The 16086-nt window shown below is 42.5% G+C and overlaps 1 protein-coding gene across 1 annotated transcript in view; it reads left to right on the top strand.

Annotated features, from left to right (window-relative positions):
- Positions 1 to 300: 300 nt before the first annotated feature.
- The window catches only part of LOC111949773 (sorting nexin-19-like), a 28661-nt gene continuing 12875 nt past the window's right edge, over positions 301 to 16086 (top strand). Inside the window, exon 1 of the mRNA XM_070434080.1 lies at positions 301 to 1975. Coding sequence (XP_070290181.1) covers positions 1884 to 1975 — 92 coding nt within the window. The 5' untranslated portion in view covers positions 301 to 1883. The remainder of the gene's footprint in view (positions 1976 to 16086) is intronic.

Here is a 16086-nt window from a genome sequence, read left to right on the forward strand (position 1 = left end):
GCTGTGTTAAAGGCCACAGTCAACATGAGTGTATGTATACTATCTGACCCATATTGTGATACAGTGATTATAAGTAAAATAATATGTCTGGAAACCATGTGGATAAAAATTACTACCTTGGTCTATGCACAAAAGTAGATGTCCCTAACCGGACCTTTGTCCAAACTATAGTTTGTTAACAAAGAATGTGGTTGGGGAGTGGTTGAAAGAAAAACTGAGTTTTATGACCTCCCAACTAAGTGTATGGTAAATCACTTCAACTGTAGGTCACGGTGCTGTTCTGTCTGCTGCAGAGGATACGTTCATTAGAGTTAACTGCACCTTACATTGCAGCCCAAATAAATGCTTCACAGAGTTCAAGTAACAGACACATCTCAACATCAACTGTTCAGAAGAGACCRCGTGAATCAGGCCTTCRTGGTCAAATTGCTGCAAAGAAACCACTACTGAAGGACAGCAATAATAAGAAGAGACTTGCTTGGGCCAAGAAACACAAGCAATGGACATTARACCGGTGGACATATGTCCTTTTGGTYTGATGAGTCCAGGCCTCAGAGGAGAAGTCCAGGCCTCAGAGGAGAAGTGGGAGGCTGTGGGTGCCCACAGAATATTCTACCAGGTGCATCCATTCAAGATTCTGGTAAGGACTGTTCAAGGAATGTGGATTTTTTTAGTAGTGGTGGATGGGTAAACTTACATGATGACACCTCTCACAATATTGTTCATTGGCCCATCAGTTCAAAACAGGAACTAAGTTCTTACATCAATCTTGGCTCGTGATAGTGGATGTTTTCGTCATGACCGCTTTCTGTTCTTCCCGGCAGTATCTGTCTGTGCGTCATTTATTGTGAAATGCTGTTTTTTACTGTACTTTTCATAAAAACAGGATTTGCTACTTTTCTTACTTAGTTTAAGTTCAGTTACTGGCMCTGAATGTGCAGTGTTTTGGAATGTGAACAGCACAGAAGGTTAAGGTCCTCTAACTGTTAAGATMTTGTAAGATATTGTCTCCAATCCAGTGAATGGCCTTAGAAAAAATGGGTGATCCCATTGACTTCATATGGAAGCAATCTCCCAAGACTTGACATTGGAATGAGTATGTCCCTTTTAATTGAATCCAAATTGCTGGGGCTTCCATGTTTAAAGTCTGCTCATTGTCTTGTCTGAAGGAGACGTGTTTCAGATGTGGGCCAGACTTTGATGGTGAGCCGTCTGGCTCCCTCTCGCTGACCAGACAGGTCTGAAACATCCTGTTCCAGATCTCTCCTGAACATTTYAAGGGTGAAAGGTAAACAACCTGAATGCTGTCACCAGCATACTCCTGAAGTACTATAATGTCACCACGAGAGGGAAGTCTTGGCAAACATTTGTTGGGGGTATTTAAAAGAGAAATTCCTTTATTGTCTATGCTGAGAAATCTGTCCAGGAGCAAGAGGTTACAGGTTGTGTCAATGTTTGGCATTGTGCGGATCATAGGTTTTTCTTTTTTGACAGATTCCCTCTGACAAATTTTTTGTCAATAATGTTGAAGACATACAGTAGATATCTAACACTTACATGAGGCTTTATTGCTTTGAGRTTTTCATATTTCATAGCCAGAATGCTATTTAGTATTTTTWGTTGAAAATGAGATGCAATTGCTCTCTAAATGATGTTACTTTGGACCACTGCTAATGCATGGTAAATAGTGATACATAAACAAGGCTTCAAACCTATGGTTTTTAATGTGCTTGTTTTAAGCATGTGTGCTACTTAGTMAAGTGTGTGTGCATGCGTGTCATTTACTTGTGTGTGTGTGTGTCATTTGCTTGTGTGTGTGTGTGTGTTTTGTGGCACTGTCCACAGTGGTGGAGACGGCCCTAGCTGACTTGGCCCTAGACATCATGTGTCTGCTGATGAAGAACCAGTGGAGCTGGCTGTGCACCGACAACATCCAGAAGACTATCCGGCTGCTGTTTGGAACCCTCATTGACAGGTACTGATACATGGACCATAKAAATATAATTATTGCTCTACTCCATTCTATTTCTATGGCATGGACAGCCATAGAACACATCTGTCACCACTCACCAGTCAGCCACTGACCTCCCATATCTTGTACTGTATATCAGAACATATGGAAATTAGGAACCTAATCATTTTGAAATGTGACCTTTTCAGAACATTGACTGTGTAGGTGGATTTAATTTAGATTTACTGTGCACCCAAACTCTTATTGTAGTTAAGCAATTAGGAAAAGGCTTATGTGGATACAGTATTGTTCCAGTATTATTTTGTCCARCAACTAAGGTATCTTACATATCTCAAGGAGTTTATAAAAGGGGCCAACGTGGTTGTGGTGGTTTCTTCTGAATAACTGGAAACTGTTCGTCTATTGTGCAAGAGCAAAATCTCTGTCCTAAAGAATTTGCACCTGAGCGATGTTGTGTACTTGGCTGTAAGGAACGTCTGGTCAGTAGTTGATGCCAGAGCATGTGAGCAGAGTTGAGCGGTCGGAAATYSCACTCATCGCTCACTGTGAAAACCCCTCCTCGCTTCACAGGAAGAAAAACTGCCGCTCCAAATTCGCTCCATTCATTAAAATCACAATTGATACAACACCCATCTATTTCTGTGACTAACTGGACCTATCATTTGGTTGTGAAGTATTGAAACCAAACCATCAGATTTCAATGAACAACAATAAAAGGTGACAGTAAAAAGCACTCAAAATGAATTATTACGASTGTATTATTATTATTTCWATTATTTCAAGGCTAAAGCCTACAAAGAAATACATGGTGAAGCATTGGCGAGTGCAACACACTAGGCTGGCATGAACATTAAGCGCTCAGCATTTAAACAACAKTTTAGTGTATTTATCTATAAATTGCGCATATAGGCTGTGAAACGAAAAATGCCTTATTAGGCCTTTGAATTCACTTTTAGAAACACTAGTTTGGCCAGAGTCTTTGGCTGATGCGATGGTGCCTGGTGAGCAGGCCAGCAGCGGAGAATACCCTYTCCGCCCTTGCAGAGCCACTGGGGATGCTCAACACCCTTCGGGCCACTCTTGACAGGCTGGGCAGAGATGCAGAGTTGACTTTTTWAAATATTTTTTATAAAATATCCCCATCAAAACCGAAAGCTCCTTGGAAGAGGWAATATGATTTTGGCCTATTGGGCCAAAATCAATGATAGACTATGGAATAGATAATTGAACAAACTTTTAAGAGATATGATTTTTTTGTTTAAATACACTACCGTTCAAAAGTTTGGGCTCACTTAGAAATGTCCTTGTTTATTAAAGAAATGCAAATTGATCCGAAATACAGTGTATTTCAGACATTTCTTTGTTGTTGTTGTATTTTTTGTATTTMTTTTTCACCCTTTTTTCTCCCCAATTTCGTGGTATCTAATTCTCGTCTCATCGCTGCAACTCCCGTATGGACTCGGGAGAGGCGAAGGTCGAGAGCCATGCATCCCCCGAAACACAACCCAACCAAGCCCTACTGCTTCTTGACACAATGCCCATCCAACCCGGAAGCCAGCCGCACCAATGTGTCGGAGGAAACACYRTACACCTGGCGACCGTGTCAGCGTGCACTGCGCCCGGCCTGCCACAGGAGTCGCTAGTGAGCGATGAGACAAGGATATCCCTRCCGGCCAAACCCTCCCTAACCCAGACGAAGCTGGGCCAATTGTGGGCCTCCCGGTCGAGGACGGCTGCGACAGAGCCTGGACTCGAACCCAGAATCTCTAGTGGCACAGCTAGCACTGCGAGGCACAGCTAGACCACTGCCCCACTCGGGAGGCCAGTGTAGACATTGTTAATGTTGTAAATGACTATTGTAGCTGGAAACGGCAGATTTTTTAATGGAATATCTACATAGGTGTACAGAGGCCCATTATCAGCAACCATCACTCCTTTGTTCCAATGGCACGTTGTGTTAGATAATCCAAGTTTATCATTTTAAAAGGATAATTGATCATTAGAAAACCCTTTTGCAATTATGTTAGCACAGCTGAAAACTGTTGTTCTGTTTAAAGAAGCAATAAAACTGGCCTTTAGACTAGTTGAGTATCTGGAGCATCAGCATTTGTGAGTTCGATTACAGGCTCAAAATGGCCAGAAACAAAGATCTTTCTTCTGAAACTCATCAGTCTATTCTTGTTCTGAGAAATTAAGGCTATTCCATGCGAGACATTGCCAAGGAACTGAAGATCTCGTACCACGCTGTGTACTACTCCCTTCACAGAACTGCGCAAACTGGCTCTAACCAGAATAAAAAGATGAGTGGGAGGCCCCGGTGCAAAACTGAGCAAGAGGACAAGTACATTAGAATGTCTAGTTTGAGAAACAGACGCCTCACAAGTCCTCAACTGGCAGCTTCATTCACTAGTACCCGCAAAACACCAGTCTCAACGTCAACAGTGAAGAGKYGACTCCGGGATGCTGGCCTTCTAGGCAGAGTTGCAAAGAAAAAGMCATATCACAGACTGGCCAATAAAAATAAAAGATTAAGATGGGCAAAAGAACACAGACACTGGACACAGGAAGTTTGGAATAGCCTGGTTCCTCTCTAGGTTTCTTCCTAGGTTTTGGCCTTTCTAGGTAGTTTTTCCTAGCCACCGTGCTTCTACACCTGCATTGCTTGCTGTTTGGGGTTTTAGGCTGGGTTTCTGTACAGCACTTTGAAATATCAGCTGATGTAAGAAGGGATATATAAATACATTTGATTTGATTGGAAACAAGTGTTATGGACAGACTAATCTAAGTTTGATGTGTTCGGTTCACAACAAAGAACATTAGTGAGACGCAGAAAAAATGAAAAGATGCTGGAGGAGTGCTTGACGCCATCTGTCAAGTATGGTGGAGGCAATGTGATGGTCTTGGGGTGCTTTGGTGGTGGTAAAGTGGGAGATTTGTACAGGGTAAAAGAGATCTTGATGAAGGAAGGCTATCACTCCATTTTGCAACGTCTTGCCATACCCTGTGGACGGCGCTTAATTGGAACCAATTTCCTCTTACAACAGGACATTGACCCAAAGCACAGCTCCAAACTATGCAAGAACTATTTAGGGAAGAAGCAGTCAGCTGGTATTCTGTCTATAATGGAGTGGCCAGCACAGTCACCGGATCTCAACCCTATTGAGCTGTTGTGGGAGCAGCTTGACCGTATGGTACATAAGAAGTGCCCATCAAGCCAATCCAACTATTGGGAGGTGCTTCAGGAWGCATGGGGTGAAATCTCTTCAGATTACCTCAACAAATTGACAACTAGAATGCCAAAGATTTGCAAGGCTGTAATTTCTGCAAATGGAGGATTCTTTGACGAAAGCAAAGTTTGAAGGACACAATAATTATTTCAATTAAAAATCATTATTTATAACCTTGTCAACGTCTTGACTATATTTCCTATTCGTTTTGCAACTAATTTCATGTATGTTTTCATGGAAAACAAGGACATTTCTATGTGACCCCAAACTTTTGGACGGKWGTGTGTACTTTGCTACAATGACACACTTAGCTAGCTACCCTCCTCATTCCTTTCTGTTAGCATGTGCACATAGTAAGTACATCATCATGCTCTCGGGATACGTGTCTTTTCAGTTGTGGACACTACATCACCGCACGCCCTCTCTTGCTCTTGCTCTTGYWCCTCCTGATMTTTGTAAGTCACATTGATTTAGCACCTGTGTGTTTTATCAGTTTCTTTATGAAAATATTTAGTGAATTCAATGACASTAGCTAAAGCAAGGGGCTATAGCAGCACACAAGTGSACTACAGATGCATGCTGGGCCGGGAATGCCCTGAGCTGGTGAAGTGAGCTCTACTGKGTACGCTCCACGCCTCGCTCCACTCCAGCTCCGCTTACATTCTCTGGTTGGTGCACATATGGGACAGGTATGTTGGCTCTTCGGAGGGTAATCGTTATTTTGGCGGTCAAGTAGCCTGTTACTGTGCATGCCTCGATGTGTGTCACAGTCATTTATTTGACAGGGTAGTCTCAAGCAGGGGGAGATTTTTCTCCAATACTCCAATGACCTTTTGCCTCTCCCCACTGTCCAAGTCCGACATGCTCTCACTCAGGGCACTCACTCACTCACACTCACACACACACACACACTCACACACTCACACACTCACTCACTCACTCACTCACTCACTCACTCACTCACTCACTCACTCACTCACTCACTCACTCACTCACTCACTCACTCACTCACTCACTCACTCACTCACTCACTCACCCACTCACTCACTCACTCACTCACTCACTCACTCACTCACTCACTCACTCACTCACTCACTCACTCACTCACTCACACACACACACACAGACAAACGCGTCTGTCATGGTCCCTTCAAATGGCTTCACAATACCATCTGTCAGGAGCTCGTGTTGTAAAAGAATGTTATTCCTTTTGCTCTGAGCCAGATGTTTTCTTCACATTTCGCAGAATCCTATTATTTATTTCACATTGCAAGTTTACAGTGATTTGGAAGAAAAGTAAATATTTTATATTTAATCCTTTTGGAAATCAATTCTTTCCAAGTTTCCTCACCCTGCTGCTTTATTACTGTGCCTCTGTACCTACAGTAGGCCTATGATATGCGATTAGTTGCTTCTGTTTTCATTTTTTGGGGGGTGAAACTGATTTTGAAACAGTATGTTCTTCTCTGCTGTGATCAATAGGCCTACCAAGGTATCCTAAAACTTGATAGACCTAATGATAGTAACTTGATAATGCATTTAATTTGTATTGACATTTATTTCTGGAGTCCGTGGATATTAGAAGCAGTTTTGATAACTTTTCCAGCATTCACAAAGCGTCTCAGAGTAGGAGAGCTGATCTAGGATCAGATCCGACCTGCCTATATAAAGTGCATTCGGAAAGCATTCAGACCCCTTGACTTTTTCCACATTTTGTTATGTTAAAGCCTTATTYTAAAATGTATTACATCGTTTTTTCCCCCTCATCAATCCACACACAATACCCCATTATGACAAAGCAAAAACAGGTTTTTAGAAATGTTTATAAAGTTATTAAAAATAAAAAACTGAAATATTATATTTACGTAAGTATTCAGACCCTGTACTTTGTTGAAGCACCTTTCGCAGCGATTACAGCCTCGAGTCTTCTTGGGTATGACGCTATAAGCTTGGCACACCAGTATTTGGGGAATTTCTCTCATTCTTCTCTGCAGATCCTCTCAAGCTCTGTCAGCTTGGATGTGGCGCGTCGCTGCACAGCTATTTTCAGGTCTCTCTAGAGATGTTCGATGGAGTTCAAGTCCGGGCTCTGGCTAGTCCAGGACATTCAGAGCCACTCCTGCGTTGTCTTGGCTGTGTGCTTAGGGTCGTTGTCCTGTTGAAAGKTGAACCTTTGCCCCAGTCAGGTCATGAGCGATCTGGAGCAGGATTTCATCAAGGATCTCTCTGTGCTTGGCTCCGTTCATCTTTCTCTTGATCCCGACTAGTCTCCCAGTCCCTGCCACTGAAAAACATCCCCACAGCATGATGCTGCCACCACCATGCTTCACCGTAGGGATGGTGCCAGGTTTCCTCCTTCCTCTTTGGCATTCAGGCCAAAGAGTTCAATCTTGGTTTCATCAGACCAGAGAATCTTGTTTCTCATGGTCTGAGAGTCCTTTAGGTGCCTTTTGGCAAACTCCAATCGGGCTGTCGTGCTTTTTACTGAGGAGTGGCTTCCGTCTGGCCACTCTACCGTAAAGGCCTGATTGATGGAGGGCTGCAGCGATGGTTGTCCTTCTGGAAGGTTCTCCCATCTCTACAGAGGAACTCTGGAGCTCTGTGAGAGTGACCATCGGGTTCTTGTTCACCTCCTTGACCAAGGCCCTTCTCACCCGATTGCTCAGTTTGGCCGGGCGACCAGCTCTAGGAAAAGCCTTGGTAGTTCCAAACTTCTTCCATTTAAGAATGATGGAGGCCACTGTGTTCTTGGGGATCTTCAATGCTGCAGACATTTTKTGGTACCTTTCCCGAGATCTGTGCCTCAACATAATCCTGTCTCGGAGCTCTATGGAGGATTCCTTCGACCTGTTTTCGCTTTGTCATTATGGGGTATTGTGTGTAGATTGATGAGGAACATTTTTTATTTAATACATTTTAGAAAATAAGGCTATAACGTAACAAAATKTGGAAAAAGTCAAGGGGTCTGAATACTTTCMGAATGCACTGTAATCGTATTCATCTGATCTMAAATGCAAAACTGATCCTATATCAGCATTAACACTCCTACTCTGGAATTAAGCCTAAAGGATGGTGTATAAAAGCTTGACCTAGTTCCATTCAAATAAATATTGGCAATGCTGTGATAATGCTTAGGCTAACTTGTTTTCCTAATGAGATTTTCTCCTCAATGACTGTTGCCACTCAGACGACTTTTACAAGGGTTTCCGTTCGACGGGAGCATCGGAAAATATCGTATCACAGTGGCCCCTGGGCTTTGATGTGTGAGCTGAGCATCAGCCAGACTGGGATGTGATTGGCCACGTGCTAAATACAGCATTCAAAGACCAATCCTGTTTATGAAGTAAAAGCTTCCTATTTTTCATTCCAGTTCTATAAGTAAAAACTGTGATTCTCTTTAAGATTAAAATAAGGATTTTGATTAATATAATGATAGTTGATAAAGGTACATTTTTTCGGTTATTGAAATTTTGAATTTAGGCTCATTAAGCATATTTTCTTGAATGGAAAGAAAGGTTCTTCTGGTGTCATAAAGGTACCCCTGACTCTTGAATTTGATATGTTTGGTTGGCTTCCCTTCTCAGAGAATGCCTTCAGCAACAACTTCACAGAAGTTTGGTCATAGACAAGTATAGCTGACCCTGTAGCAGTAAACCCAACATGCGTACAATGTTCTCGGGTTTGTGTGATCTAAGTCACCTAACCCTCCCTAAAGACAGAGGGCCCTGTATTAGTGGCCCCAGTGTTGTTGGTCCCCACTATTTAAAGCATCAGTCTGTCAGCAGAGACCGTTCTCACTGTGGCAACCAGTCCTCTCTTCATCTTGTCACACGTTGCTCAGCTATGCTAACTCTACCCTAACAGACAGGCCCTAAGGACCCCCATGCCTCTGGAGATGGCAGTAGAGGCAAACACATTTGGTTTAAATTCTCTCACACTTTAAATTCTCTAACACAAGGGAAAGGATTGGCCTCAAGGTTAGCTATTCTAAACAGTTACTAGGCCTATAGCTTTGGCTACTGTTGACTACTGTCTGTATCTGTTCAGGTTTTCAAGACCCTACCGTATTTGATTAAAGGTTCACAGTACTTCTCAGTGCAGTGCATCGATGACTTCATTTCAGTAGGAGTATTTAAGTTGTTTACTTACATCTACAATATGAAAACGGCAAGAAACCAGCGCTAAACCTATTTAATATGACATAAGCGTTTAGTAAAATGCAAAGGAGATGCAGGCTATGGAAACCTGATCCATGCCAGTAAACGRCACCGCTTGCATGTCTGCTCTGCTTTAATCAAGAACCACGAGTGATGGAGCCGGCCTCCAACACACAACGTCTGGGTCTGTGTGAAGAATTTGGCTGGAGACTTGCTCTCGTAAATGGGGTCCAAGGCATTGGTTAGGGAGATGCATAATTTTATAGACTGGAAACTGGGACAATCATAGATGAAAATATTCACCCTTAGACAGAAGTYTGGAAAATCCACTCGAGGCCAGATTTGTGTCTTTTGTCTGTACATGAAGCAAGCACAATCTTCAGAGGAACGGCATCGAAGGAATGACTGAAAACCTTATCTCATTGAACAATATTCCTCATACACTGTCAGGTACAGTTGGTAAGAGTGTGGTGCCAGCAACGCCAAGGTCATAGGTTAAATTCCTGCAGGGATCACAAAAACACATACAAAACATTAAGCGCATAMATTTTGTAAGTATTTTTGGATAAAATCATCCTCTTAGTGAGATGTTATATATATACTCTATAAACTCACACAGGGAACAGCAGCAACATTTTCTTTAGGCTTTGTGAATGACAGCTATTTCATATGCGCAGATATGACCTTCACACAAACACTCCTCTCAGAAAAGTGAGTAATGACGTAAGCTTTAAATATAACACATTTCCCCATAAGGTGGTMTCACAGGGTGATGRTATGCTTGTTTTGTTATGTGCAGTATCCTTCAGTCATCAGAGTACTCAAGGGACCATCTTAAGCCAAGGGAATCTGAGATCTGTTTTGCATGACATTGCTCTCAAATTTGTCCAGTTGCATTCCCAAGGTGAGAAGAGGTGTTGACAAATAGGTGTCTGTGTCCTCTCCGCTTCCTTCTTTGTATCATATCGCCTGTACTGTTTTCCCATTCTATTTCCACCCTTTAGCCCCTGTCTTATCAGTTCAATAGAATTATAGTTTCCTCTTTTTGGTAATTCTGGATCCCACTTCTGACACCTGTAGTTTCAGTTTAGTTTGTGAGACACGGGACTGTTGTCCCACCATTGAATGTCACAGTCTTATTGCCATGACATAACAGTGATTAAAGAAGTGATGATTAAACCTCCTAGTAGTCAAGTTGGATGAAGTAGCTTAACTTCAGTGCAACCTTTTGCCTGAGCTGAGCATAGTTGATAACATATTCCAGTGTGGAACATTTGCTCTCCAAGTCCAGAAAATACATAATTCAGTATTTGGGTAATGCATCGACAGCGTCACYAGCAAGCCAAATATGACCCTTGACAGAATAGACAAAGTACAGGTGTTCCCTGCTGGAGTAGCACCTGAAATACCCTACAAGTCCGTCAGCACACTACCTTCTTTCTCAGGGCTTTGAATGGAGCACTTGTTCGTGGTGGAGGTGTGGCGGCTAATCGCTCTGCTGTACGTTTCACATCTTTAACCCTGTTGGGCTTCGCTTCCCTCCCTCCCCCTCTGCCTCGCTGCACCTGTCGTGCAATGACACAATTCTTTATTTTTATTCCTTGATTGGAATATGAATACTTTTCATAAACAGTGTGAGCCGGGGGCCTCGGGGCCCGATGACAGCTTGATGAAGGAAGTGTAGACTGTGCGTTTTAAACTTGTCAAMGGGAGCGTCCCCCCTCTCCCCTGTTCCCTTTAGCCTGTGTTAATATCTGCCCTGGGACCAGCCGTGGCGCTGCAGCCGTGGAGCTTTGCTTTCAGCCACGGTGATAGCATGTGGTTTGGCTTTAATTAAAGGAGTTTCAGTCTCTGCTTAATTTAGCAATGACCACACATGTTCAGGGATGCAATGAGCCTTTGAACTCTCTGGTCAGACTTCCAGATTTAACGATGTCGTTGGCCTAATATGTAATGATAACTTTAAAATAGCAGCGTTGGTGTATTTTCAACACGCTAAACACACACTCACACATTRTAATGATCACACTGCATTCTCTTATTTGTTAAATTGGAAAAGACACATTTAAGTGCCCTTATTTTCACAATGACACAATGCAGCGCTAGAGACAAATATGATCATCTCGGTAGGCTAATTGCATCTATATATTTCTGGATCCGGCTCTACTTGTTTATGCGTCTTCGACTCAGCCTGGCCTTCTTATTCCACTCCCTCCTCCTGCCTTTAAAGACAGTGTCTGCACTCTGCTGAGGACGAGTCTGAGCACAGCTTGTACAGCCCGGCTCTCCAGCTCTGCTGCCATGTGTGGAGCAGATCCATGCGGTGAGATGTTTAACCATGTCAAATGGGTCATTTGCGCTGTAGTGTACAGCAGGGCTCCCCGGCATGTTGAGTCCACAGCCAACATCCATTTTCGGAGAGGAACGATGGAATGATGGGTCCTGCCAGTATGCTGGTGGACAGGCCCGAAACGTTACAGATGTGTATTACTGTTACCCAATAGTTTGTTTGAATTATTTTTATTGAGAACTTAAAAAAACACCAGCTGTTTCATGGCAATGTTTTTCTGTTGATGTCCTGGCTTGGATTCCGCCTTGTCCCAGAAGACACACTGTTTCTTCCTCTCAACTAAAATGTTTCATTAGCCGTCGTCTTTTTGGGGAGGTGTCAAAGCTGAATTTTTTTATCAGGAGTTAACAAAGTATGAGGCCTTGTGCCTTGTTGTTCTTTAATGGTGAATGCTTTTCATTGACAGCCAGGACGTGTTCAGCTGTTCAGCCTAAATGATTGGCCCCAAAATAGACTTCCCTCCGAGATGGTGGTTTCTAACAGTGTGTTGTTCTTTAATGGTGAATGCTTTTCATTGACAGCCAGGACGTGTTCAGCTGTTCAGCCTAAATGATTGGCCCCAAAATAGACTTCCCTCCGAGATGGTGGTTTCTAACAGTGKTGCTGGTTATTTTCATTGCACAGAGGGTCTTTCTGTTCTTCGTACTCTGTGAGTTATGAGTTGTTCACCCAGCTGTGAAGGAGCGGTGGAGGAAGCCCCCATTGCAGGCGCCCAGCTTTTGTTTGASTCCACTGCACTGGTGGTCAGGCCATTCTTTTCCAGCAGATTTGGCATAGCAGGGATGGAAAAGAGCCCTGTTATGTAACCCTATCACTCGTTGTTCTGTTGAGGTGTGACATCCTGAACAGCCTGTTGTAACACGGCACCCTCTTCAACGGTGTGATCAAAATGAGACCAAAATAATGAGCAATATCAGTGTTGAAGTAGTACCCAATGGGAAGGCCATTGATGGAGGGAAGGTTCCTCGTGACTATGTTGCAATCAAGTCACCCACAACTGCTTAACATCTTGGCTGGAGGAAAGTGTCCGGACACCCTCTATGGGTTCTAGTGTTCTGCCAGGCAAGGATCAGGTCTTGGTGAGTTTTTTTTCTGCCAAAGCAAACGTTATGAAATGCATTGTTCTATCAACGCTGTATTCCCCCTAGTGCAGTCAGCTAGCTGTGTCTGGAGGATACTTGCAATTTAATACATGCTTATATCGGACATATTGACTTCTGTTGGTTTTTGGTTCAAAAGTGCGAAAGTTAGCTGTTGGGGACATTGGCTAGGTAAGCAAATCCAAAGTGTGGATTGCGGTCTCATCTCGTCCTTCTTTCAGCGTCAGGAAACAAATATGCCGATGTMATTTTCTAATTTGAGTGATGTATCCCTTTAAGCCTGACCATTTAGTGGCATTCACCCCTGTGCTCCTGACAGTGGACATCAAGGACATAATGTGGTCAACACGGTCAGCCCAAAAGGGTCCAGGGGAGATATTGTTTGATTCCAACCAGCAACACGATCTGAGGCTGGGTAAAATTAGCCCTGATAAGCGATAAACGCACTTGTCATAAACAGTYAGTGACATGAAGTCAGCGGTAGGCTAATGCTGAGCTGCATGGGGACGACGTGCTCTGTTACAACAAACCAGAGGCATAGTTCTGTGACCTTCGGGTTCMAAAAAGTTGTTTGGTAATTTTAGTTCAAATGGAGGTCCTATCAATGCTCCTTTGACCAAAAATAGTAGTGTTCAGCTAAAAGCAATGCAGCCCAATGTCAACAACACGTGAATAGTTTCAGGCCCTACTTGACAGTCTTTTATGCATACTAGCCTGACTAGTCACCAGTATTCATTCATCAKTACTGATTCTCGGCCAAGTATTCAATCTATATTCCCTTTAACTGTTGAATAAATTWGTTAAATTCCTTAGTTTAAGGTATTTTGATTGGGGCGCCTCTGTGCACTGATTGTAATTGCCTTCACTGGTATTTCATCTTAGTTACGATGTACAACAATGTGTTGGTTAAAGCTCAGTAAAAGAGAGCCATGTGTATTGAAATGGTGGATTACCCCAGTAGGTTAAGCCAAGGTTTCCCAAAATCTCCCCTGGGCCCCCCTGGGTGCACGTTTTGGTTTTTGCCCTWGCATTACACAGCTGATTCAAATAATCAAAGCTTAATGATGGTGAGTTGGTAATTTGAATCAGCTGTGTAGTGCTAGGGCAAAAAAACAGCTTATTAGAAAATGTTGCTAATTTATTAAAGCTAAAAAACAGAAATACCTTATTTACATAARTATTCAGACCCTTTGCTATGATACTCAAAATTGAGCTCAGGTGCATCTTGTTTCCGTTCATCATCCTTGAGATGCTTCTACAACTTGATTGGAGTCCACCTGTGGGAAATATAATTGATTGGACATGATTTGGAAAGGCACACACCTGTCTATGTAATGTCCCACAGTTGACAGTGCATGTCAGTGCAAGAGCCAAGGTATGAKGTTGAAGGAATTGTCCGTAGAGCTATGAGACAGGATTCTATCGAGGCACAGATCTGGGAAAGGGTACCAAAACATTTCTGCAGCATTGAAGGTCCCCAAGAACACAGTGGCCTCCATTATTCTTAAATTGAAGAAGTTTGAAACTACCAAGACTCTTCCTAGAGCTGGASTTTGCCAAAAGGCACCTAAAAGACTACCAGACCATGAGAAACAAGATTCTCTGGTCTGATGGAACCAAGATTGAACTATTTGTCCTGAGTGCCAAGTGTCACATCTGGAGGAAACCTGGCACCATCCCTACAGTGAAGCATGGTGGTGGCAGCATCACCTTCCAACAGGACAATGACCCTAAGCACACAGCCAATATAATGCAGGAGTGGCTTCGGGACCATCATTCTCTGAATGTCCTTGCGTGGCCAAGCCAGAGCCCGGACTTGAACCTGATCTAACATCTCTGGAGAGACCTGAAAAAAGCTGTGCARCAACCCTCCCCATCCAACCTGACAGAGCTTGAGAGGATCTGCAGAGAAGAATGGGAAAAACTTCCCAAAAACAGGTGTGCCAAGTTTGTAGCGTCATACCCAAGAAGACTCAAGGCTGTAATCGCTGCCAAAGGTACTTCAACGAAGTACTGAGTAATGGGTCTGAATACTTCTGTAAATGTGATATTTTTATTTTTATAAAAATTTTCAAAAATTTCTAAATTTCTCCCTCCATCAAAATGCATACAAAATATATCCCATGTTACTAATAAACTTTTCCAAACAAGTAAACAACGTTTATAATCAAACCTTAGGTATCCTAATATGCAAATAAACGATACAATTTAAGACGGAGAATCGTTATTGTCTTTACCGGAGAAAAATACCAAAGAACGCGCTTTCTTCCACGCGCTTGGAAACACTACAGCCAAATGGGTCTGAGTAATGGGTCTGAACACTTCTGTAAATGTGATATTTTTATTTTTATACACATTTTCAAAAATGTCTAAACCTGTGTTTGCTTTGTCATTATGGGGTATTGTGTGTAGATGGATGATAATGTTTTTTAAATCAATTTTAGAATAAGACTGTAACCTAATAAAATGTGGAAAAAGTCAAGGGGTCTGAATACTTTCCGAATGCACTGTATTTATAGTTGCCCTGCCATGAAGTGTTTATGGCCTGACAGTTTGATTAGGCTATGTTTCTGAAAATGTCACTCGGGTTGATWAAKTTTTCTAGGGTAGGTGGGACGGTARCGTCCCACCTGGTCAACATCCAGTGTAACTGCAGAGCGTGAAATTCAAAAATACTAAATTCAAATATTTAACCTTCTTGAAAATATATGTGTTATACATCAAAATAAAGCTTAACTTCTTGTTAATCCAGCCGCCGTGTCAGATTTAAAAAAGGCTTTACGGCGAAAGCAAACCATGCGATTATCTGAGGACAGCGCCCCGCATACAAACACATGAAAATCATATTTCAACTAGGCGGGTGCGACACAAAAGTCAGAAATAGCAATATAAAAAATGCCTTACCTTTGATGATGTTCTTCTGTTGGCACTCCAAAAGGTCCCAGTTACATCACAAATGGTCCTTTTGTTTGATAATGTCCTTCTTTATATCCATAAAAACTCAGTTTAGCTTCAGTCAATAATCCACCCATTTTCCCTCCATCAAAATGCATACAAAATATATCCCATGTTACTAATAAACTTTTCCAAACAAGTAAACAACGTTTATAATCAAACCTTAGGCATCCTAATATGCAAATAAACGATAAAATTTAAGACGGAGAATCGTTATTGTCTTTACCTGTGAAAAATACCAAAGAACGCGCTTTCTTCCACGCGCTTGGAAACACTACAGCCAAAATGGGAGCCACCTAGAAAAACTACAATTTCTGGGTCATTT

This window comes from Salvelinus sp. IW2-2015, linkage group LG22 (assembly GCF_002910315.2).
Source record: "Salvelinus sp. IW2-2015 linkage group LG22, ASM291031v2, whole genome shotgun sequence".
In the NCBI taxonomy this organism is placed as follows: domain Eukaryota; kingdom Metazoa; phylum Chordata; class Actinopteri; order Salmoniformes; family Salmonidae; genus Salvelinus; species Salvelinus sp. IW2-2015.